Source organism: Bubalus kerabau, chromosome 11, assembly GCF_029407905.1.
Source record: "Bubalus kerabau isolate K-KA32 ecotype Philippines breed swamp buffalo chromosome 11, PCC_UOA_SB_1v2, whole genome shotgun sequence".
In the NCBI taxonomy this organism is placed as follows: Eukaryota; Metazoa; Chordata; class Mammalia; order Artiodactyla; family Bovidae; genus Bubalus; species Bubalus kerabau.
In genome coordinates this window covers 29150931-29177692 of record NC_073634.1, presented here as the reverse complement: position 1 = coordinate 29177692, position 26762 = coordinate 29150931, and the positions used below count along the sequence as shown (strand labels likewise).

The following is a 26762-nucleotide window of genomic DNA, read 5'->3' as shown; positions in this document are numbered from 1 at the left end:
GTTTATCTCATATTAATAAAATTCATCCAGTGGCAGATGAAGAGAGGCTTAGAGAGGTTAAATGGTTTGGCCAAAGTTGGTGACTGAGTCAGACCAAGATCATCTAACTTTAACCTTATTATTATTATTTTTTTTTACTATCAGACATTTTAATTTTAATAAATTAGACATTTTTTAATTAAAAAATTTTAACATTATCTATGGCATTAACTTGACAGAGTTTCAGGTCTTGTGAAGAGACACCATTTAAAAACAAACATGCAAACATCAATATCCAGCCCTCTAAAATGTTAAAAGCTAAGCTTTGATTAACATGTATTCAAACTGTATAAATGGAAGCTTTGTGAAAACCAGATTGTTGGTACATATTACCTGTGTCTACATTATTTAAAAAAGAGCCTCTAATTCAAAATATGCCCAAATTGGATTTATTTTATTTTATTGTATTATTGTAAAGGGAAAGGTGAAATGTCAGTATGAAAAATGGTGATTGTTAGAGGTGTAGTTATTTGAGTGTAAGGTTGGGTATTAATGCAGGCTGTTATCCGAGTGTATTGATTTTGCCTTCCACTCTGTATAATATATAGATTTTTCATACTGACAAGTTGAAAACAGGGAATCATTAACAGGAATCTGGGCACATAAGGTGAATACAAGAGACGCCTTTCCCTTTATCATACCATCCATTCCACTTCATTGTCAACCTCTTGATTTTTTTCAGACTTGTTTGTTGCTACGGAAACTAGATGCTTTCTGTCAGCAGTCTTCCAGCTGGCTGAAATGTTTCTGGTGACCTTTTTAATTAATAAAAGCTTGATAATATTCTGTAAAATACTAATTTGAATAGTTTAGAAATAAGTTTTCAAGAGGTTGTTTATTAAATGTGAAAAAGAAAATTGCCATGAACTTAAAGACTACAGAGGATTTCAGCTCACTCCCATCAGTGTCCTCCCTTTCCCTTGAATTACAGGTCTTTGAAGAGCAGTTAGTTCTGTAATTGCTGGTATTTGCTGTAGGCTGCTTGTAGAGAGGCACTTTTGGTTACTATAAGGAATGGCAAGTAGTAGCGAAAAGTAAATGGATTGTCTTTTTTTTATTAATTGAGGTGTAATTGACATAAAATATTAGTTTCAGGCATATAATATAGTAATTCAATATTTGTATGTATTGGAAAGTGATCACCAGAATGAGTCTAGTTAACATCCATCCCCATACATGGTTATGAAATTTTTTTTTCTTATGATGAAGACTGAAGAGCTTCTCTTAGCACCTTTCACATACGAAATACGGTATTACCAACTGTAGTCACCATGCTGTATATTCCAACCCCCTGATTTATGAAATAGCTAATCTTGATCAAGTTTGTGGAATAGTGAGAACCATTTCTCCATTTGAATTTGTAGGCATGGAAATTAACGTGATCAAGCGAAATTCAAGGTTACCCAAAAGCATGTGGTGCATCCACTTTCAAATTTCTGGAGCAACTAAATTCAGGTCATTTCAGAGACAGGTTTTAGAGTTAATGTCACACGAAACCACTGAGAAACTTGGGCTTCGTGTTCAAGGGATCTGACAGTTGGTCTCAAGTAATTCTCCTTATGTGTATAGGTTAACTTTTTTTTCATATTTAGAGAGATGAACAAATAATATTAAAACTTATGGTGACTTTCCCCATGAATTTTTAAAAAATCTTAACCAGGTATCTAAACTATTAATTCTGTCTTCAGAATTTGCCTCCACAGTGGGTTTCTACCTGTTATAATTCTGTCCCTCTTGAATCTTTTGTAGCCACTTTACATATGTACTGAAAGGATGAAAACAAGTACTTATAACATGGCACCATTTTATATATTTATTTTATATAAAATAACTTCAGGAGATGCTCGCCATGATTCTGTCCCATGCTTGTTATGACAAGGGTTATGTGGGGCGTCAGGTCTTACGCATTAAACCCTGATTCTTAAACTAAGGCAAATTAGGCTTAGACTGTCAGCATTGAAACATGCAAGGTTTCACTGAAACATGCCTGTTAAATGCCAAAATGAATAGTAGAGGAAATAAAATCATCAGAAAAGTGAAAGATCAATATAAATCGGTTATTTAACAGAGATCAAGAGATTATTATGACTTTAGGTTGTCACTCTTGCATGAATGCAGATTATAGATCATAGTGAAAAGTAGAATGAAGAAATGTGAATGGTTCAACATAATCCTACACAACTCTCAGGAAAGAGCTTCCCCTCCCCGCTGCATCTTCTGTTTTTAAAAGGTAGTTACACTCTCTCCCTTCATAGTGCCATGTTGTCCGATAACATACAGCCTTGGTGTATGTACCAGGCTGACTTTGAGTACGCTGTTAGATTAGTTAATGTAGTTATACAGAAGAATATTTATAAATTCATTAGTTGTATTGATTTATGTAAATGAAGTAAAATATTTTAAAAAGATAGCTTATATTGCCAATATGTATTATTGTAATTTTCTAATTAACTTTGTATCAAAATTTTTCCATTTTTAAAATAATACTTCCCAAATGAAAACTGAAAGATATTGGTATAAATGTATTTCCAAATATGTTGATAATGCAAGTTTTGGAATTTTATGATAATTTTCTTTTGCAGTGGAATCAAATACATTACCTTTCTCATTTGCTTCATTGAGAGGCAGCCTCATTCTAGGCTTTAGGAGGTAAGATGATTATCTTATATGATCTTTGTCTAAATATGGACTTGATTTCCTCTGTCTTTTTTACCTGCTATTCGAGGAAAGAAACAGATAACTCTTATCTTGCAATATATTAGTTACTTGAAATAACCTTATCTGTTTTTTGTTTGTTTGCTTGTTTGGATCTGTTTTATTCTTACTAAGTAGTTGAATTGAGTTTAAACTGCCTTTTATATCAGACATTTCCTAGAAATGCATACTGATCAGGTAAAGGTTTTGTTTCAAAAAAGAAAGCACTCTGAAAATGGCAAGTAGGAGGTATAGACAAATTTGCATGTATATTTGATTTATGCTTTGAACATTTAATTACAAGGTGACTTTTAGGTCTTTGTTGGTTATTTATTTTAAATATAGCGGTTTGTACATATCATTCTCAAACTCCCAATCTATTTCTCCCTCCCCTCTCCCCTGCTGGTAACCAACCATACATTCATTCTCTGTGAGTCTGTTTCTGTTTTGTAAATAAGTTCATTTGTATCTTTTTTTTTTTTTTTTTTTTTTTTACATTTCACAAGATCATATGATACTTGTTTTTCTCTCTCTGACTTAACTTCACTTAGTATAATCTCCAGGTCCATCCATGTTGCCGCAAATGGCAATGTTTCATTCTGTTTAGTGGCTAAGTAATATTTCATTGTATGCATGTGTGTGTATAGACGCGTACCACATCTTTATCCATTCATCTGTCGATGGACATGTAGGTTGCTTCTGGTTTGTGGTGGGCTGGGAAGTTAGATAACCAAAGTCATTGTAGTTTGGAAAAATGAAAGCCTCTAAATAAGGACATGCTATATTTTTTTATTTTTTATTTTTTGCTCTTATTTTGTGACAAAAGATTTTGTGACAGCTGTTTTGATTATTAGGACATAAGCTCCATGTTTGGTTTATTGCCCTATGTTCAGCACATAGATATTAACCTGGCACATAATCAACACTGTTGAATCAATTACTGAGGCCTTATTTATTCTGTGTTTCTGCCTCTGTTTTTGAGCATTCCCTTTTATTCAGCAAGTATTTATTGTTGAGATTGGAGACATTGATTAGGATCAGATTAAAATATTTTAAAAAACATGAAGGAGCTTGTCTTTTATTCTGAAGAAAGTAGAATAACTTGTACTGTGCAGAGCTTTGGCTAAGGCAAAGATACATCTAGAATGTATTTGAATCTCAGACATTATATTTTTCATTTGGGGTTTTTTATTTTTAAAATATATGCTGTGTGTCCTTAATATGCTCATGCTTCTTTCTTCCTTCTGTGTATGGAGATATTAATGACAGATGTTTTGCTGTCCTTGCCTCCTAATTTTGTTAAATAAGTTTTGTTCTTACTATGCATCATACATTTGTGCTTGCTTACAATTTCTGACTGGATGCTAGTTGTGAATTTTATGGTGGGGAATGTGGAATTTTTTTTTTTTTTATTCCTCTAAATATTTCTGAGCTTTGTTCTGAGATATTCTTGAATTAAATTACTTGAAACAAGTTTTCTTAGTGCATGCTTCTATGCTTTGTGTGTGTTTGTGTGTGTGTGCTCTGTAGTGTCATACTCTTTTTGACCCCACGGACTGTAGCCCATTCGGCTGCTCTATTCATGACATTTTCCAGGCAAAAATACTGGTGTGGGTTGCTGTTTCTTCCTCCTGAGGATCTTCTAACCCAGAGATCCAACCCACATCTCTTGGATTCTATGCTTCATAGGTAGGACTTGAGCAGCTTTTAGTCTAGTATTATTCCCACTAAATTAGTTGAGCCCTGCTATTAAGGTAGCTCTCCCTGGTCCTGATACTTTATCTGCTAGCCCATGTGTTTTGAGATTATTGGAAATGTGAACTATTCCAGTCCATGTGTGAGTTCTAAGAATCCAGCAACTTTAGAATTGACTGACTGAAGGCTGTTCTGAAAACAGAACTGATAGATATCACCAGTAGAGCCCTGCAGCTCCTTAAGGATTAGCACATAAGAGACTCACTTAAAGTTACTTAAGAGTTACACTTTACCAGAAATAATTATTCATATTTAACAGAAATGTAGTAAATTACAGAACATTAAGTGAGATATCCTAGTCATTTTACCTAGTCCTGTGGGAAACATCATCTTTCAGGATTTGAAATAGCTCCACTGGAATTCCATCACCTCCACTAGCTTTGTTCGTAGTGATGCTTTCTAAGGCCCTCTTGATTTCACATTCCAGGATGTCTGGCTCTAGGTCAGTGATCGCACCATCATGATTATCTGGGTCATGAGGCTCTTTTTTGTACAGTTCTTCTGTGTATTCTTGCCACCTCTTCTGCTTCTGTTAGGTTCATACCATTTCTGTCCTTTATCAAGCCCATTTTTGCATGAAATGTTCCCTTGGTATCTCTGATTTTCTTGAAGAGATTCCTAGTCTTTCCCATTCTGTTGTTTTCCTCTATTTCTTTGCATTGATTGCTGAGGAAGGCTTTCTTATCTCTTCTTGCTATGCTTTGGAACTCGGCAGTCAGATGCTTGTATCTTTCCTTTTCTCCTTTGCCTTTTGCTTCTCTTCTTTTCACAGCTATTTGTAAGGCCTCCCTGGACAGCCATTTTGCTTTTTTGCATTTCTTTTCCATTGGGATGGTCTTGATCCCTGTCTGCTGTATAATGTCATGAACCTCCATCTATAGTTCATTAGACACTCTTGTCTATCAGATCTAGTCCCTTAAATCTATTTCTCACTTCCACTGTATAATCTATAAGGGATTTGATTTAGGTCATACCTGAATGGTCTAGTGGTTTTCCCCACTTTCTTCAATTTAAGTCTGAATTTGGCAAAAACTGCATTCCAATATGGAAATGCACATCCATGTTTCCCTTCAGTTCAGTTCAGTCGCTGAGTCGTGTCCGACTCTTTGCGACCCCATGAACTGCAGCACGCCAGGCCTCCCTGTCCATCACCAGCTCCCAGAGTCCACCCAAACCCGTGTCCATTGAGTCAGTGATACCATCCAGCCATCTCAACCTCTGTCGTCCCCTTCTCCTCTTGCCCTCAATCTTTCCCAGCATCAAGGTCTTTTCAAATGAGTCAACTCTTCACATCAGGTGGCAAAAGTGTTGGAGTTTCAGCTTCATCATCAGTCCTTCCAATGAATACCCAGGACTGATCTCCTTTAGGGTGGACTGGTTTGATCTCCTACTGATCTCCTTTAGGGTGGACTGGTTTGATCTCCTTGCCATCCAAGGGACTCTCAAGAGTCTTTTCCAACACCACTGTTCAAAAGTATCAATTCTTCAGCACTCAGCTTTCCTTATAGTCCAACTCTCACATCTGTATATGATTACTGGAAAAACCATAGCCTTGTCTAGACGGACCTTTGTTGGCAAAGTAATGTCTCTGCTTTTTAATATGCTGTCTAGGTTGGTCATAACTTTCCTTCCAAGGAGCAAGTGTCTTAATTTCATGGCTGCAGCCACCATCTGCAGTGATTTTGGAGCCCCCCAAAATAAAGTCTGCCACTGTTTGCACTGTTTCCCCATCTATTTGCCATGAAGTGATGGGACCAAATGTCATGATCTTAGTTTTCTGAATGTTGAGCTTTAAGCAAATTTTTTCACTCTCTTCTTTGACTTTCATCAAGAGGCTCTTTAGTTCTTCGCTATCTATCATAAGAGTGTTATGATTTACCAACGGGGAAAAGGGGGAGAGGAATAAATCAGGAGTTTGGGAGTAGCAGATTGTAACTACTGTATAAACAGTAAGGTCCTACTGTAAGCACACGGAACTATATTCAGTGTCCTGTGATAAACTATAATGAAAAAGATTATGTGTACAATGTAGCAGGGCTTTGTAAACATTTTTCTGCACTTACAAATACAGGTTCATCTTTTTAAAAACTTTTTCTCAATGTGTTTTTGTAGGAGGAATGATTTTATCATAAGGCAGAGGATTCTGGCAGGGCATGGAACAAGTTTTATTTTTTGTTTTGAAATAATTTTAGAGTCACAGAACATTGCAAGGATAAGACACAAACGGCCTATATACACTCTCCCATTTTCCCCCAGTGGTTGCATCTTACATAACTACAGTGCATTACCAAAACTGGGAATTTTACGTTCGTACAATGTATGTGTGTAGTTCTGACAGTTTATCGCATACATAGACTTGAATAGCCATTACTGCAGTGAAGATACAGAACTATGCCATCACTACAAATTCCCCACCTCCCTGCCACTGCCTCTTTAGCTTCTGTTCACCATCCTTAATCTGTGACAACCACTGATTTGTTCTCAGTTTTTATAATTTTAGTTTGCAAAAGTTACATAAATGGAAAAAAAATTACATAAATCATATATTGAGATTGGCCTTTTTCCAGGTGGCGTAATGCCCCCAGGTCCATCCTAGTTGTCGTGTGTCAGTAGTTCCTTTGGAATGTTTTTAAAGTAAAAACAAGTGCTTTATTAACTCACTGTACCAAAACAGTTCACTCTAAACTGCTGAATCTCAAGTTTAAAGAGGCCTGTGAATTTTTGTGGGTGCCGATTTTAAGAGGTCTGTAAGTTTTGTGGGTATTTTTACAATGTAAGTATATACATAATTATAGTAATTATATAGATTATATTTGCATTGTAATATTATCATTAAAACACATAACTAATCTTCTGAAAGTAGATTCCGTGTTTGAATTAAATATACAAAGCTTATAGACATTAAGTTTACAAAGCTTACAAATAGTCTAAGACCTAGTATTCATTGGTTACCCAATTTTATAAATAGTTTGTCCTTTAAACAGTCACAATTTGAGTGAGCTGTTTTTTTTGCTTTCCTGAGATAATTTCAGATTTATAGAAAATTATAAGCGTAGTAGAGAGATCTCTTACATACCCCATTTATTAACTTTTAGCATTTTGTGAAATTATCATTATACTTTCTGTTTATTTACACACACGCACGCACGCACACACGCACATAAATGTTAATTTTTTGGAGCTGTTTGTGCTTAGGTTGCATATGTCATGATGCTTTATCTTTAAATATGTCAGTATATAATTCCACAGAACAAGGATATTCCCTTACACAACCAGGTGGTTCAGTGGTAAAGAATCCACCTGCCAGTTCAGGAGATGGAAGAGACATGGGTTCGATCTCCAGGTTGGGACGATCCCCTGGAGAAGGAAATGGCAACCCACTCCAGTATTCTTGCCTGGAGAACCCCATGGACAGAGGAGCCTGGCAGGCTACAGTTCATGGGGTCACAAAGAGGCAGGCACATGACAGATACACACAATGCCACAGAACGAGGATATTCCCTTATACAACCACATCACAGTTGACAAACTCAGGATATTTACCGTTGATGGAATATTTTTATCTAATAGAGCTCATGTACCAGTTCTGTCAAGTATTTTCACTCTTTTTTTGGAGGGGCCCTTATTTTCCTCCCTCCTATATAGAACCCCTGATGGCTCAGATGGTAAAGCATCTGCCTGCAATGCGGGAGACCTGGGTTCGATTCCTGGGTTGGGATGATTCCCCTGGAGGAGGAAATGGCAACCCACTCCAGTACTCTTGCCTGGAAAAGTCCATGGACGGAGGCGCGTGGTAAGCTACAGTCCATGGGGTTGCAAAGAGTTGGATACGACTGAGCGACTTCACTCACTATGCAGAATCCAGTCAAGGAATAGATGTTAGTCATCTTTTCTCTTTACTTTTCTCTAATCTGGAACGGTTCTTCAGCCTTTGTTTTTTATGACACTAATAGATTTGGAGAAAACAGGCCAGTTATTTTCTAGAATGTTCCTCATGATGCTTCCTCATGTTTAACTTCCTGTTACGTTTCTGACTGGAATACCACAGGAATGTTGTTCTGTTTTTCTCAGGGAAATTAAATCGAAAATGTGTCCGTCCGCACCTCATTAGTGATGTTAAGTTTGATCACTCAGTGAAGATACTGGTTCACTTTCTCCACTGTGTAGTTACTGTCTTTACCATTACAAGTAATAAGCAGTCTCAGGCAGATCCTTTGAGACCATGCAGATACCTGCTCCATGAAACTGGGACCCCAAGTTTTAGAGATGGTTCTTGGTGGTTCGTGTCCAAACCACTCTTTATTTTGAGGGTTCAAAATAAGTGAATCAGTCTTTCTAAATTATCTTGCCCTGAAAATTAACTTTGATTTTGGAAACTATTTTTTTTTTAAAGGCTTTGATTTGTATGTATTGCATATAATGATTGCTAGTATATTTTAATGTTTTTTAAACCTCTGGGTTTATTTTTAATCCTTTGCTGCCCCCTGCAGGTCTATGAATATAAATCTTTGGAGCAAGGTAAGTATTCCTAATATTGCAAACCATAGTGTGATAAATAAAAAGCAAGTTATAATAGCTTCATACATTTATCATACATCACTCTAAGCTAATGAATTTAGAATCTTGAATTGGTAGTTTTAGTTTTAAAACTACCTTCCTGGATCATGAAATTTATTGTTGAAGTGACCTTGAGTTAGTCCTAAATTCTTAAGTTTTCAACTTTTCTAAAAAACAACTGTTAACATTATGGCAGTGATCATACATATTTAATAATTATTTTTAAAAATATGTGCATGTTATATATGTTATACATATTTGTGTAAGTGTATCTATCTATATATGTGCTAAGTTGCTTCAGTTGTATCCGACTCTTTGCAACCCTATGGACTGTAGCCTGCTAGGCTCCTCTGTCCAAGGGATTCTCCAGGCAAGAATACTGGAGTGGGTTGCCATGCCCTCCTCCAAGGGATCTTCCTGGCCCAGGGATCAAACCCATTTCTCTTACGTCTCCTACATTGGCAGGTGTGTTCTTTACCACTAGCGCCACATAGGAGCATCAAGTGTATCTATATGTATATCTATATATGAATGATAGATCAGTTTTTAAAGTGCTGTCTTTTTAAGAAGTTAACTGCTTTTATGCAGGAAGTACAACAATCCTTATGTTGAATTACAAGATATCCGCCTGTAATGCAGGAGGTGTAAGTTTGATCCCTGGGTTGGGAAGATCCCCTGGAGAAGGAAATGGCAACTCACTCCAGTTTTCTTCCCTGGAAAATCCCATGGACAGAGGATTCTGGTTGGGCTAAGGTCCATGGGGTCGCAAAAGAGTCAGACATGACTTGGTGAATAAACAACAACACAATCAGAATGCACATTATTGATGGGAATTCCCATTTTAAATATTTCTTAAAATCTTATTTTTATTCAGTTCTGTTTTTAGTATTAAACTGCCATTCATACTATGTAAGTTATAATAGGTGGTTAAGATGTTTATAAGTAATTTTTTTTGGCTATAAAGACTTTTTCATTGGCTTATTAAATGTGTCTTTGTTCAAAATTAGGTTTTAATGTGGCTGTCATATGTCTAATGTATGGCTACAACTTCTGGTAGAATTTATTGTCTATCTTCTACATGTCTGGGTTGGTTAAAAATGTAGATAGGATTGTTTTGCTTTGCTTTTAAATAGTTTCTACCTTACTATCCTTTGGATTGCTATTACCACATCATGCTTTCATTGTTAAGTGAAGTGGGATATGATCAGGTTTACCTAATTTTCCATATTAGAAAATACAGTTAAAGAAGTAACTGTAGTTTGAGTTGTTAATACTTATGCTATGGCCAGACACTATCTTGAAGAAGGAAATGGCAACCCACTCCAGTATTCTTGCCTAGAGAATCCCCTGGACAGAGGAGCTTGGTGGCTACAGTCCATGGGGTCACAAAGAGTCAGACACGACTTGGCAATTGAGCAGACACTATCTAAAGAGCAAATAAGTTCAGTTGTAGTATACACATGAAGTAATTGAGAATTTGTAGCTCATTTCACTTCAGAAACCTATGCTTCCTTTCTTACTATCTTCAGCCTGTTGATACATAGTCAAAATACTGTGTTCAAAAGTTGCATTCAGTATCGTAGGTTTTGTAATCGTTTTTGTCATCAAATATGTTTGGATTTTTTTAATTGAAATTTTGTGGGTAGAGTTAATGTTGAAGAGTAAGTCTTTTAGTTTCTGTGTACTCAGTTGATAAGAATCAATGAGAACAAACATATTACAACTTTGGACCCCCTTCTGTTTTAAGTAAGTAAGAAAGTGTTAGTTGCTCAGCCCTGTCTGACTCTTTGCGACCCTGTGGACTGCAGCCTGCCAGGCTCCTGTGTCCATGGAATTCCCTAGGAAAGAATCCTGGAGTGAGTTGCCATTCCCTTTTTCCAGGGAATCCTCCTGACCCAGGGATTGAACCTAGGTCTCCTGCATAGCAGGTGGATTCTTTATCATCTGAGCCACCAGGAAAGCCCCCATTTTGTTTTAACGCCATTAAAATGACTGGCAAAATGTTGAAAAACTTTAAAAAAATTATTTAGTGTTTCAGGATATTTTAGTTTCTTACTGCTGTAAAACTTCATTTAAAAGGAGGGAACTGGTTGAATTTCAGCAAGACCAAAAACAATACAATGACAAATAACATTGGTTGATATTTCCTATAAGCTGTTTTCCACAAGTAACAATTTATTTAAAACAATATGTAACCAGAACAGTTTAGAGGTTTTCTTAGTGATGTATCATGAAATACTGCAGTTTTCCTTCAACATGGGTTTGTTTTGTTTTTGTTTTAAAAGACTAACCTGTTATTTAAAAACGAAACAATCTCCTTGGCAAGTGGGGGTGGTGTTGAATTACTGTGACATAGAGTAATACCTTACTGGGGAGAGGCTTTATTATTTCAAGAATTCAATTTCAGATTGTGTTTGTTCCAGTTTGCTTCTGTTGCTGCAATGCACGCATTTTCTGTCTTACCAGATAACAGAACTGTTGTACAAGGATGGACGTTATTGCCAGGAGCCCCCAGGACCAACGGGTAGCGTTTCAATTTTGATGATTGTAACTTATCCACAAATCCATTCTTCTGTGTAATGATGGGCTAGAAGGATTACAGCAGTAAACATTTTGTTTTTGAATGTGAAATTTGAAAACATTTGTTTATAAATCTTTACATTGATAACCGCATCATTTTGAGATCTGTGAGGTGTTTGGTATTACCATAATTGTTTTTCTAAAGACAGGATTGGGAGGGTTTTTCTTTTCAGATATTGAGGAAATGCTTCTTATAGCATCCATCAAAATAGCCTTAAAAATCAGTAATCTTTAGTGTTTATGTGATTTTAATGTTTTGCAGGTATAATTTAGACATATAAAATAGTAAAGAGGTCTTGTAGATTTTTCCACTATTTATTGCCCAAAATACATTATTTTGACATTTAATGATTTTTGTTTTCATGTAATAAAGCCTAGCATATGTGGTTTTCTGTTAAAACACACACATACAAAACCATATGGTATCTTTCTTGAAAGTTCGTATTTTTCTATCCTGTGTATTAACACATGGCCCTATACATTTTATGCTTGGATGCATAGGAAAATTACTGTTGTTATGAAACATCTTTGTTAATCTCGGTTTTTCATTGGCTAATAGGCAGCTCTCCACAGGAATATTACATCTTATTAAAATTATTTAACTTTCTATACTCAACATTTACCAATCCTGTAATTTTATGTTTCTCTAAATATTGCCCACCAAAAATTAATATAGAAATATATAGGAGGCATTTGTTTATTCTCACTATTTGTGATTTGGACAGGAAAGGGGTAAGGCCTTGGGCAGGACCACTTCTGTCACAGAGTGGTAGAAAGAAATAGATTGAAGTAAGATTCAGTACCGAAAAGCTGTCACTCGGTCTGAAAATAATTAATATTCCTTTCACTCACCAGTTAGATGTGTGCTCCCAAACCACATAATCTCTATGCCTCAGTGATCATTGTTGCCATTTCAGAGCCTCTCATCAGGGTGACATCTCACACCAAAATGATTTCTTATAAATTAATCTTGATAACATGACAGTCTCAGTAATTTTAGTGGAATGCTTTCTCTTGTTTTTTTCCACAGAAGCTGTTGGCTATTTTCTTTATAACTTGATTGACAGCATGAGTGACTCAGAGGTACAGGCCAAGGAGGAGCGTTTGAGACAATACTTCCATCAGCTGAAGGAGATGGTACCATTTCATTTTTTGCTATATAATGCCTGTCCTGTCTGACATGTATCTATTAGATTTGAAATTGCTGCTTTTAAGTACAACCAGACCACTTCTCAATGACATACATGAGTTGGAGACTTAAATTATGTCCGAGATAATTTCTGTTAGACAAATTTCAGTTTGGTTGTCTAAAACTTGTGTGTGTGTTTTTTTTCCCTCCTCCCTCCCCTTTGCACAGAATGTAAAAATTCCTGAAAATATCTACAGAGGCATTCGTAATCTGCTGGATAGCTACCATGTTCCTGAATTGATTAAGGTGTGTGTGAAATAATAATCAACTTCTTAAAATGCTTAATTTATATATAGAGGCATGTCAAAGTTTTATTTAAATATATTGCTTTTGGCCAAAAGTTTATTTAAATGATAGCCTTTAAAACAAGGCTTTTTGTTGATTATTGGTGAATGCTATTTATATATTGAAGAATGTATTTAAAAGTGTTTTTTACAGTGGTTATAAAGTCTGAAGAGAATTTCAGGAAAATTTTGGAAAATGGAAACATGAAATGAGACTTCCAAAATTTGCTTTTGACATTTGCTAGTATATTTTCCATATGTTTTCTAATCGTAATTTAAATCCTGATTTTAGGATGTTAATGTATTGGTTGAAAGAGAGAAGACAGACTCGAGAAAAGTAAGTATGTTCTTTGAGTAGATTCTGCATGCTGTAATAACCTCATTTAATGAGAGTGCTAGACTATGTCCTTTTAAAACCAGTGGTTCCTAACATTTTTGCCTCTAGCATAGTTCTAAGAAGTTGGTAAAAGCCATTTACCAGAAATTTATATCTAAGAAATCTGCATATAATATCAGGAGCTTTATAAACCCCTCAAGCCCATCCCAGATCCCCACCTTAATATCCTTGATAGCATTTATGACATTTAGGAAAGGGCAGTTTAAAGAGAAGAGTGACAAAGGGTGCATTTTTTTTGTAGTAAATTTCTTTCTTTCTTTTTTCTTCCCATTTCTACTTCACAGCCTTCATCATCTGATTTGGAGTCTAAGCTTGAAAAGCTAAAAGCTGAAAATCAACCTATAGGTGATATCCTAAAGCAGCTCATATTAATGCTATGTTCAGAAGAGGTAACGTTTGTTTAAATATTTTAAATGTGTTATTAAGGTAAAAAATTCTTTACAGATAAAAGTAAGCAAAGCCCAATATGAGATTTATAATTTTTACAATTGATTATTGTACATCATGTCTGTGAAGAATGCAATTAAATGAGAGGTTAACTAACTTCAGCTACACCTTGAATGGCATGTTTTCGGGTTGCCGTAGTTTGTTTACGATAATCTGCAAAGTGAATGATAGTAACAGCCGTGATAGGTTTATCATACATGCCAAATGTCCTTTCAAGCCATGGCTCCGGTCTCTCATATCTAGATTGTCAAGCAACTGATACATGCAGTAGTCATTTGCAAGTCAAATATTACTAGGGTTGTTAATGCAGGGATTGAAATTCCATTTTCCTGCTGGAAAAAAGCTCTTTCTGAGATAAAGGGTCTCTTGCCTTTTTTCAGCAGGCGTCCAGCTGTACTTTGTGTTCATTTTAGTGTGTGTCTGCAATTGGGGTATATCACTAGACTTTTTCAGTTTCTAGTTCAGTGTCATTTGGTCGTATGCCTGTGTTTTTAGGGGAAAAAAAATACAGCTGACTTTAAGGTTATAATATGGCACTATTAAATTCTAAAATATTTCCTGCACATTACAGACTGTGAGGAACTTGGCAGTGATATATATTTCTGTGCATGGAAATTGGACTCACTTGGTACATATTTAATCTGGAAGTCTTTTTTCATAATACAGTACCCAAACCTAAAACATCAAATTTAGCATAGTGATCAGTTTTGCAGCGCAGATAACAAATCTTTTGAATCCTTTATATATATATCTTTCCTGCTTTTTAGAAGGTGGATTAAAAATACCAGGGAGCAAGATGAAGTTAATAATGTGTATCCATTTATTTTAAAAGTAGTGTTAACTTTTTCTACACTCTGAACATGGAAACTAGAAATTTTACACTTTTATATTAATTTCTTCTTTTTCATTTCCTTCCTTTATTTTAGAACATGCAAAAAGCTCTTGAATTGAAGGCAAAATATGAATCAGATATGGTTGTCGGTGGCTATGCAGCTTTAATAAATTTGTGCTGTCGACATGATAATGCAGAAGATGCATTGAACCTGAAACGAGAATTGTGAGTACCCTGGCACTGAAACAAATCATCAGCATTTATGCTGCTATACAGTCCTTGATGGCTCATGTAGAGTGAATACCACTCTCATATAATGTAAATTTTAAAAATTCTCTTTTGTGAATGCTTTTGAAATTTCATACTGTAATACTCTTTGATTAATTATGGCTTGTTTTCAGCAAGGAGTCTTTGTTTAAGTGTGATAAGACATTCTATTCCTTGAAGCCAAGATTTTTTTCCTCTTGATTATACAACTGCATATCACAACAGTGATGTTGTAACTAATATATAAGGCTTGTTAAATATTCCCCTTTCTGTACTGTAGTGTAAACAGAATTCTGTCCATTTCTCAGGTATCCTTGGCTTCCCACTGATAGATTTACCAAATAAAAATGTCTCTTGGGAGTATTTCAATATTTGCAACAAAGTGAGAATCACCTTAAGTGCCATGCAACAGAAGCGTTCCTTATTTGTATCATTTGCAGAAGGAAACCTGTAGTATACATGTAGTATTACATTTTTACTTCTTTGAATATAATTGCATGTAGATTTGTATATGGCCCCAAAAATAACCTGAACTAAAAGGTTGAAGCCAGTGTTAATAAAAATTCAGATTCTGCGATTTTAGGAAAAGTGATCAAGTAGATACTGCACTGCTATTAACAGTTAAACAACTTCTAACAGTATATCAATATGGCTTTAATTTTTAGTGACCGTTTAGATTCTTCTGCTGTCCTTGACACCGGCAAGTATGTAAGACTCGTTAAAGTATTGGGAAAACATGGCAAGCTCCAAGGTAAGCATCAGCACATAAAGGAAATGTGTGATGCAAGTATCTTGCCACTGGAATAACGTGTGAATTGATACTAATGGTATATCATGTCCATCCTGCAAAGTGCTTGAACACTTTGCATACAAATTTGCATGTGAATCCAACCAGAGCTGCATGGACAGTGTAGGCCATTAGTTTTAATGGATTGGCAAGCTTGTCATTTACATTTGCACAGCTCAGTGCTTTTTGCATTTCTGCAGCTAGTTTTTATTAGCATTGCTGTTTGGATTGAGTTTGAAGATCATGACTTATGGCACAGTTTGCCTGTATGCCTGCACTAATGGCTTTGTTTTTGCTTAAGAACATTGGGAGGCTGAACATAAATCCTGTAAATATAACCTTTATTTAAGAATATGAATTTTGCAGGTGTCTTTGTCTTCACTTCTAACACCAATAACAAAATGTATACTTCAATAAGGTTTCACATAGAAGTTTGCAGGGAGAGCCTAACTGATTATATAGTTGATGTGTATCCTCTAACTTTCTTATAGTTGGGATAATGCTAAGCCTAATATAATTATACTTAATAATTTATTCTTAACTATTTATTTCTTAACTTTCTCATTTGGCTTTATTTTGAAACTTTAAAAAAAAAACCTCCCTGTCTTCCTTTTATTCCTAGAGAAGATTTTTTGTTTTTAAATCATTATAGAGAAAAATGTATGGAGAAAGTATTTGACCTAATGGTTGAATTTTTCCCTAGGAAATTTTTCTAACACAGACAATCCTTTATGAAGATTAGCCTGCTTTTTAAAATCACTTTCTATAAAGTGGTCAAAACATTTTGTGTGTGCAGTAATTAATAACAACATTATAAAAATGCACTTATTCCATATCCTAAAATGTTTGTTTCTGCCTTCCTAATGAAGCTTAATGAATCTAATGTATTAACATGCAGTCTTTTGGAAAGCTTTCATTGGCTCTGCTTGGCTAATTAGTATCGACATAGCAAACAGGCCCTATCGGTATCAGACCATTAGTCTGGCTGTATATACAGTGTAAACACATCTTTATTATCTGGCCTCCTGACAAGCCATCTGCTGAAGAAACAATGGTGTGATTTAGCAGATGTTAGCTCTGAACGATAAAAGCATCCATTTAGGAGGATCTTACAGCTATAGGGCAGACCGTACAGGGTTATGTGGTGCAGAGTGGGCACACAGTCCCTATCTATAATTTGTAGTCAAAGTTGCAGGGAAATGATAAAACCATGCTATTGTGGATTTATAATTGTAGTCTCGTTTAGAAATGCAAGTAGTAATTAACTTGAAATCGGCATTATACACTAGAATTTACATTCCTGCTGGGCTTGAAATGCTGTTTTAATAGCAGTTTGTTTTCCCTACATGAAATTACCTAAGGGTCTTTTGTGCTACTTCATTGTAGATGCTATTAACATTCTAAAGGAGATGAAAGAGAAGGATGTTCTTATCAAAGATGCAACAGTCTTGTCCTTTTTCCACATCCTAAATGGCGCAGCTTTACGAGGTGAAACTGAAACAGTAAAACAGTTGCATGAAGCCATCGTGACCCTAGGGTTAGCAAAACCATCTACCACCTTAAGTTCCCCATTGGTCACCCTATATCTGGAAAAGTAAGTTAATTGAATTTTCAGTTTTGAATATTCGCATTGAAATAATGAATCTAATCATACAGGGATTTTATTTTGTGAATTCTCTGTGATGCTGCGGAAGCCTTATTTGCCACCGAATAAGAGAATGTCTATCTTGTAGGTGACCTTTAAAATTGCCAACAATCCTGTGGTCCTATGGATTACTTCTCAGTGGAATGATCTATGTCGGGTTTTTTTTTTTGGTGGGGCATGTGATGATACTACATGAAACCAAATGTAGTTTTCCCCTTATAAGTGTTAATTATTAATAAATATAAGAAAGGATTCTCAAGGGCTTTTGGTTATGCTTCATCACTGTTGTTCATGTTGTGATGTGGCAGTGTCTCTTGACGGATTCTTTTTTCCGTGTTGTGTTTTAATTGCGTGTACCAACACAGGAGTTACTGTAGCTTTGGTAAGTTATTGTAGAAGATGTCTTTGTGTCTTGTGGCAAGAAGATGAATTTTGTTAATAGGGTAAGGTTTACTGAGTTTGAAAATGTCTGTTTGGAATGTTCATGTTGGTGCCCAATTTAAGGTATTTTTTTCAAGTGTAAATCATGAAGTCAACCTATGTTCTAGTACAGAGTGAAACATTACAGTAAGATAGTAAAGCATCCTTTATTACTTTCTTTTCCTCTAGCATTTGTTTTTCTTTTCTGTTTTTAAAAATTTCTCAGATCTTACCCCATTGCCATTCCCTTCCATGACTTTAGCACAGTTTTCTAATTTGCTTATTTTGTGATTGAGGTTTTCTCATTTAGTTTGGATGTTGCTGTATCAATGCCAGGAGAAAAGTAAATGATAAATCTTAGTGTACTCATATTCTTTCCAAATTTCTGGTAGTTTTTCTTTATTTACTAAGAGCACAATTAATTGAATATAATGAATGATTTAATATTGAATTGAAGGTGTGGAATAAAAAACATCTAACTATGTTATATTTATACATATGTATATATGTGTACACAGGTTCATACACACAAATGTTTTGTGAAATAATTTCTTTGACATCCAATCAAAAAACAGTTTATCAACTTAGCTGATTTGGCTAAGTCTTTACCTACACAATCTCAGCATTACATCTTTTTAAAGAATAGTGATTCAAACAGTTATTGTGTTATTGAGTTCTCATGTTCACAGCCAACTTTATATAGAAATCCTGTAATTAATATGCTTCCTCCAAGAATTTTTTTGATGATCTCAAAAGACCCATCTCTGCAGATTGCATGTGGAGCTCTGCATGGGGGTTTGAAAGAAATGGGCCCAGTGCCCAGAAGAATTAGGCCCTCCTCCATCAGTGGGCAAAAATAAAATAATTAACAATGAAAATGAGGCCATGGTAGAGAAGTATCTTACAAACAGAAATACCGTGAGACAGAAGATGAAAAGTTTTCCGAGAAAGGTCTGCAGATGGGGCTCATGAACCAAGGAGAACTTCCCCCAAAGGAAAATGGAAAAAGCATGGGATTCAGATGTTAACATGGAGCATACTCTGTGCTTCTGATTTAATAGTACAGAGATTTGTTTGTCTCAGTTAAATTTGACTGTCCCTGTTAATTGGGCTAGAGAAATGTAAAATAGTACCTTTTATGATTTTTTTTTTTTACTGCTTTCAGATATAAAGAGAAATTGTTACCTTCTATTTTTATTTACCTAACTTTGTTTTTGTTTTTTTTGCTGTCTGTGCTTTGCAGAGGCTTTTTCCCTGACAAGATCTTTTAGTTTCATCTGTCATGATAAAAACTTTCTGTCGACTCTATTTTAGAGTCAGAAAGAAGAAATTAAGGAGATAAAGGAAATTTCATGTTTTGCAGAGAACAGTAATAACACACTCCTAGTCGGGGCTAAGTTGGAGGAAAACATTGATTTTGAAACTTGTTTTCAATTGTGTTTTCCCAAATGATGGAAGATAGCTAATTATTCAGAATCATGACAAGTGCAGTACTAGGATTAACTACACTGGCCTCCCCAAAAGTCTACATATATTTGACTTGATTAAATATGTTTGGTCTTCAATAATATCATGTAACTGGCCTCAGCAGGTATAAGCTCATCTGGATAATGAGCCTTTTATTCAAACTTGAGGTAAAATTAAGAGAAACATTTCAAAGCATGGTACAAAATCTTCATCCTTTCCTTTTTGGAAAATCATTGCCAGACTGTGAAGAAGGCTGTCACTTACATACTGTAATTCTGGAACAAATCTGTGAGGTTGAGTTCCTTAGAAAGGTGATCTTTAAGATTCAGTAGGTTTTAATTTTGAACTGATTTTTCCAGCATCGGATAAAACACAGGAGAAATTTAATTGTATCTCTTTGTTACTGGATAGTGTATAAAATCCTTATTGTTAAGAAAAATAATGCATTTTGTTTATTCGTTTGCTCAGGGAAATCCAAAATAATGACGGGTTTACAAAATTTTGAAGAAGTTGTTTAATCTGATTTGTATTATCAAAATAATGCTTGTACTGAACAGAAAAGAAACATGCTATATTGAACAAAATTTTCATGTGTTTCATTTACATTGGGGTTCTATAAGCCACATGTCTACATGTAGTCCACATGAACATTGAACATTTTCCTTTGTAGCTACTTAAAAAATATTTTTTTAATTGAAATCATGCTGGATTCAGAAAGATGACCTGGATACTCCATATTAAGAAAGAAAGAAAAATGTTTTAAAGTAGGTTAAAAGAGCTTTTGATTAGTCTTTATGCTATGGTAAAGGAAATAAAATTAATTAAATCTGGTCATTAGTTTTAAAAGCCTAAGAATTTGTATGATGCAGTTTCAGATTCACTTCTTGTATAGCTGATCCATTTTGGTTTCATTGCATATGAAAAATATTTGAAGCTGTTTAACTGGATTATTTAGTGCAAATGATCAAAGAAACTTTAATTTCTGCTTTCCATTAAGAATTTTTCTGTGCTGATTTGTGCTATAAGCTGTATATACCCACATGCATTTCATTTAAGTGAATCATGGACTTTGTGCATATAATCCTCCCAGAGTTCTTGCTGTGTTAATCTTGAGTTCTTCATAAAGGTCACAGTTTCTGTACGATGAACCTATGCCAGTACATTTTAAAACTCACACACTGTAACACTTCAGTGTGTTGCAGAAGTGGGAAATACACTTTTTTAGGATGGTGGTTATTCTGTCATATACACTCCCCTTTAATTTTGGCATCTTCATTTGTACTGGATACTTTTATTATTTATGGGAATGCTTGCCTTCTAGAGTAAAACTCTTTATGTGCTGAAAGGAAATTAAGGAGGTTTGGCTCTTTTACTCCATTATTGCAATTAAGAATTTAGCATCATCCATGCCAAAGGACAAAAGTGGTTCATTTGCCCTAGGGGAACAGGACAGTGATAAGATGATTTTTCGTCAAGGATCATTGGGTCGTAATTAAGTTACATTCATGGCTATTGCTTTTTGAAGGATGATTGGTAAATGACAGGCTTCATGTGCTTAGTACGGACAGTGTTCAGTAGGGTTTTTTCTCCCTCTGTCAGAAAATCCTGTTGAGCCTGATAATGTAAATGTGGCATTTTATTCTGAACAAAAGAGCAGGGAAATGAGCTATCTTGTCTAATCATTCAGTTGTTTAACACCGACTTCCAGTTTAGACTCAATTGGCTGGAAAGCACTTGACATGTGAAGTTAGTGCTGTTCCGAACGCATGTTTGAGTAAATTTTAAAGTAAGTGACAGCTAAATTGTACCTAGGGAAATTACAAAGCCTTCAACACAGTTAATTTTTTGGGGAGGATTAGTTGTAATTGCAACACCAGTCTCCTTGAAGATTCCTCATTTATAGATGATGAACAGAAAAAAAAACATTTAGCTCTTTCAGGGACTGGTTCTCTTAACAGAATAATTTTTGCAAAGTCCGTGGTTTCTCCTGGAATGATTTCTTTCCACACTGAACATCTGCTTAAGATTTATAGAATAGTTGGTGTTTAAGAGCGTTAAGGTGTTTTTTCCCCCTCTCCCTTGTTTTGAACTTTTTTCCCCCCTCAACGACCTTCTTTTCTTTAGTGATTTCCGATTTTGAGAGCTTTTCAGTCAGTAAGCTCTTTAGGTAAATTGCCACTTCACCAGCACTTTATGCATAATGTTGAAGCACTTTATTCCAATTAAAAAAATCAATATTTGTCATTTAAAATTTTGATTAAATTAAGTATACTGTCTGAATTGGAAGTTATGGGTAAGCAGACTAAGTTTAAAGCTATCGATAGGTAAATAGATAGTTATCACTGGTTGCTCTTGTTCTAACAGTTCAAGTTTGTACGAAACACATTTGTGATTTCTAGTTTATTTATAAAGAAATTTGAGTTAGGAGGCTTTGTTTTCTGGTATCGTTATAAAATCTTTTTTCCATTCTGCTTTTATTTCATCAGCTTGTAGAATTTTGATTAAAGTCATATTGAGTTAATTTGCATCAGTCACAAATACTTTTAAATGATTGCTTACTTTTTCTTAGCATATATTTTATTTATGAAGATTACTTTATGTATATCATTGAAATACTTTGAGGGGTGTCTAGTCGTTGAAAATACCATAGTGGATTTTTCTTAGAGATAATAGTATGTTCGAGTTGGTTTTCACTTAGTATTATTTGAGGTTTCTGAAAGTAGTGGCTAAATTTTTATTTAGAGTAGAGTTTTAAATCAGTTCTAGTGTTTTAAAGCATACAGAGGAAAGCAAAGTCGTTTTAGGGTATAGAATTACACTGATTAATTGAATCTTCCCCCACGTTTTGGGTGTAAAGCGGTTTCAGCCTTTTTCCATTTGATATTTTGCTGCACTTATTGATGTAATCCCGCCTAATACAAGTAGTGGTCATGTGATGGTTTTCTCTGCTGGTGTGAAACATTTGAGATGATGAACCCACTAAGCTCTAGTTCATAGAACCTCACGTTAGAGTATTCGCACTGAGAGGAGACCCAAAGATCCTTGAGTTCAACTGTTGTGATAATCTACTTTTTATCACCACTTCTTGAAATGTGTCACATTGATATAGCCAAGCTGTGTGTAGTACTTGTCAATTAGGATTGAAATTCAAAAGTCCTATGAATATACAACTATTTTAGCAATGTTAGTTTCAGATACTTTCTCATATTTTTAATTTCCATAACCAGAATTTTCAGGCTTAAATAGGAAAGATTAATGATGACATCAAATTATATGAGGAATGGACATTTTTGTCTCTTTCTTAAAGTTACATGATCCAGCCAAACGCAAGTCAGAATGTAAATAGGAATTGAAAAGAAATGACTAGTCATTAGTTATTTCTATCAGTAGGTATGAAATGTTTCATTACAGATTTTTAATTCATTTTGTTGGCAACCTGGGATCAGTGACATTGTTATTTAAAATTACTAACATATATATGAATTATTTCCATTTTGCGATCCTTGTCTTTTCTGTTGTTGTTCTGAGCATGTGTAATCTTCAGAAGCATATATTTGGAGACCAAAGACTATTAGTGTGTCTCTTTGATTGACCAAACAGTTATTCATTCATTTATTGATAGCTCTGACCTAATGTAGGGAAAATACAATTGAGATACAATACTATTCTAGTTTGGGAATTGACCTGAAAAAGCAAATCATCCTGCCTTTTAATAATCTGTTATGTGTTAGTTTTTCTTTTGAAAATATTTTGGTAGTTTTTCCCTTAAATGGAATTGTGAAAAGGTAATAACTGAACTTGTATCTGAAGCAAAGGAAAATACTGATTATATAAAGCTTTATATCATATGTGGTAGCTTCTGTAGCATTTCCCTTGTATGACAGTAATCTAGCCTGCAACATCTACTTGCAGTTTTGAGATTAACCTGTAATTTAGTCTTCACCCCAAATGACAAAAATTCAAATGACTCTGTGGGGTACCAGAAGATGCGCTGTAAACAGGGCTCAGTAAGGGGATGAGGTGGAGTTCTGTTCCGAGCGGCTCATTTTCACTGTGTTAGTATTATTGCAGTAAAATTAACGCTTCTTCATGGTATTGTACTTCTTAGTACAGTTTAAAATCTTAATCTGGATAAAATAGTAATTCAGTCTAGGGCAACATAACATTTGTATAATGAACCAAAATGTTAGGGCTTCAGCGGAAAATTTTAAAAGGCTTTTCTTCCTTTCAAAAACTGTTGCACGTGTGAGAGAAATACGTTTTCTCCACGAAGATTATCACTAGCTATACTTTTTGGTCCATACCTGTAACCGTGTTTGTTTGTTTTATAAGTACATTTCATACTTTCTTTTAAATAATCTTTTAAATTTATTATTCCAAGTTATATCACCTTATTAGGTTAAAGGAACAACATTGCTTTTTAATAGAGCATACTGTGTAATTAGACGTACTCTGAAAGGGGGAGTCCAGTGACCTGACGGCATGCCTTCCTAGTGGCCTTAGGCTCATCCGTCAATCTCTAGATGCCCTAATTTCCTCATCTATTTAAAAATAAAGGAAAGTGGCAGGTAGACATGGATCACATTATCTAAACAGCTTTCCCGAGGTCTTAATAACTTCTTATACTGTTGTTTCCCAAAGGATAAAAGAGGTTTTGAGGACCCACAGAATATATTTCCATACTCTTATTTAATAAATAACAATGAAAATATCTTTTTACTTTAATTAATTACACACCTACTGTGAGTCCTGAAGTTATTTCCTCCTTATCTGGAGAGGCAACAGTTTGAAAATTATGATGAGAAAGGTGAACGTGCTTGAAAAGTTCTTGATGACCGTTGATGCACATTTAGTAAAGTTTCCCAAATCTGAAATTGAGAACCATAAACTTAAGTGGTTGGAAAAAATATTTGACAGTAGTCCTTGTTTTTAGAAATAATGCATTCTTATAACAACTTCTATATAATATGAGGAAATGCCTTCATCTTTTGGACTCTTTAAAAAGTGCCATTTAGCAAGTGAAATAATAAAAGGTGAAGCAGAGAAAGCAAGGAGCCACTAATGATGTCTGTACTCTGAACATTGATTTTTGTATAAGGATTATTTCTTGTTTGTTTTTTTTATTTTGGCTTTGTGGTAGTCTACTTAAGTAAAAGCTGCCTGTGTACTTTTTGACTGGTCATTGTATATCTCTCAGATTAATTAGATATATTTTTTTCATTGTTAATATTTTGTTGTTTCCAAGGGATGACTTACCTGCTGCTCTTGAAAGCACCATTGACTGCTATGAAAAGTATAAAATCCTGCCAAGGATTCATGATGTCTTGTGTAAGCTGATAGAGAAAGGCGAGACTGAGCTAATTCAGAAAGGTTAGTCACCTTCTAATATCTTAGGGTTGTTAGTCTTTTTTTTTCCTCCTCTTTCTTGCTTTTGTAATCTTAATGTGTTGCTGTGAGGAGAAAATTTAACAGAAAGACAAGCACATCCAGAGAAACTTTTCTTTTGTTGCACTTCTGAGTTGAGAAAAATATCAGGTAAATTTTTTTAATATTACAGATGTCCTTGTTTTTAGTACCTGTTCATTTTGAAAAGTTGCCCTTTGTTATTTTTCTTTTGCTCCACTTGATGATCTGCCTTTGTGGGGATTTTCATCCTTAATCTCACCAGTTCTCTTTGAAACTAGTCATAGGTGCTTAATGTCATAAATATATGCTGTTAGGTAAAGAATGTGACAGAAAATTGTTTCCTATAGCTATAAGCTTTAAGTTATTCTGAATATTTATTTTAAAGTTTTCTGATATTTGTTCAGAATTCTTCAAGTGATACTGTGTTACTCTATATTTTTTCTTCTAATATATTTTCTTCTTTCCTCTCTAGCAATGGACTTTGTAAGCCAAGAACAGGGTGAAATGACTATGCTCTATGATCTCTTCTTTGCCTTCCTACAAACAGGAAATTACAAAGAGGCCAAGAAGATCATTGAGGTATGATGTTAACTACAGTATTGTAATTGTACAGCTATTTAGACTCTTAATTAGAATGTGTTTTAAAATTTTAACCTTTAATTACACTTTTTTTGATTCATGTTAATATAATTCAGTCCCAATAATGTGGGGTGAGGCGGGGAGACTCGGCCAGCTTCTTTATTGTATGTAATTACAGTTCAGAAAAGGCAGCCTGGTTGTATATTGAATTTGTTTCTTCACTTTGTTAAATTCACTGTTATATATCAAAATGACATTTGCATATTAAATCTTGGATTGTGGAACAATTAAATTAAACTGGCATTCCTGGGTGTAAAGTTGCTAATCCTCTTTGCCAAGGAATTCTTTGTTCTTAAAAGCAGTGGAATTTAATTTGCTGCAGACCATGCTCAGATTTATTTGTAATGCTTGTCTACAAGTTAATCAGCCAAACAAGTGCTGTCTGCAACTGTTTGGCATTTAATTTAAAATTTCTTTTTTTTTTTTCACTATGGTAAGCAGCTTATGGGAAATGGTAGGTGACAAACCTGGGCTATTTAGGATTAGTATATTTTATCTAGGCTTGATTGAAATTTTGCTTACTGAAATTGATAAGTCAAAGGGCAACTATGAAGTCTGTCCAAATTGTGATTAATTTCACTATTAAAACAGTCCTGTGTTCCCTAAAAAGTCATTTCATAGAAGATGGACACATCATCTTAGATATTGCTTAATGTGTGTAAAATAAACTTGTAAATATATCAGTCATCGTGTTTCTCTCAGATAGACCTTACTGCTTGCTACCCATGTCTTTTCCCAAAAGTGCCCATGATGGATGGCCTGTGATGGATGAGACATAGAGGTAGTCTTTGGCCTCCTTGCTTTTATGTTGATGACTGCGTGTAATGGATTTGAAAATACAGGCACACAACCCAGAAAATTACTAGTTTCTCTTGACATTTTTCAAAGAAGAGAAACGTCTAGCATGAAAAAGGACTGTGAAATTAATTCAGAACTTTCTTCTTTTTCCCTCTTTAATCCAGTCTGTCCTTCTAGCAGAGGGAAGTAAGATGTACTGTCTCGAACAGGTGCTTTTGTAGCTCAAGTAGTTCATTTGTATTTTCTGGGAAATGGTATAAATTCTCTCACTTGAAAGTGCACAGCGTAGGTATCTGAAGATGAGGGGAGCTGTCTGCCTGTTGAGTTCTGCTCCTCTGTATGCATGTTATCAATATAGTAAGGCACCGATCAGAGCAGAAATAAACTCAGGTATTCAGACAATAGCGATTAGAGGTTCTACAGCCGAAAAGCAGGTGCCTCTCTTTGTGTAATAAGCAAGACGTAATAGGAAGAGCAGAAGGCTTAAGAGTGGGTTCTCCTTTTGTCATCTACTTCCTATTGTGATAAAGAATAAGTTACTAAACCTTTTTAAGCTTCC

General features: G+C 34.9%; 1 protein-coding gene across 3 annotated transcripts in view; it reads left to right on the top strand.

Moving 5' to 3' along the window:
* The window catches only part of LRPPRC (leucine rich pentatricopeptide repeat containing), a 101498-nt gene that overhangs the window by 32651 nt on the left and 42085 nt on the right, over positions 1–26762 (top strand). For all 3 annotated transcript variants that reach the window (XM_055539957.1, XM_055539959.1, XM_055539958.1), the window contains 12 exons: positions 2622–2688; positions 8979–9006; positions 11512–11569; positions 12656–12762; positions 12983–13060; positions 13391–13435; positions 13780–13884; positions 14869–14999; positions 15707–15792; positions 17215–17422; positions 24606–24730; positions 25239–25345. In XM_055539957.1, the coding sequence (XP_055395932.1) occupies positions 2622–2688; positions 8979–9006; positions 11512–11569; positions 12656–12762; positions 12983–13060; positions 13391–13435; positions 13780–13884; positions 14869–14999; positions 15707–15792; positions 17215–17422; positions 24606–24730; positions 25239–25345 (1145 nt within the window). The remainder of the gene's footprint in view (positions 1–2621; positions 2689–8978; positions 9007–11511; positions 11570–12655; positions 12763–12982; positions 13061–13390; positions 13436–13779; positions 13885–14868; positions 15000–15706; positions 15793–17214; positions 17423–24605; positions 24731–25238; positions 25346–26762) is intronic.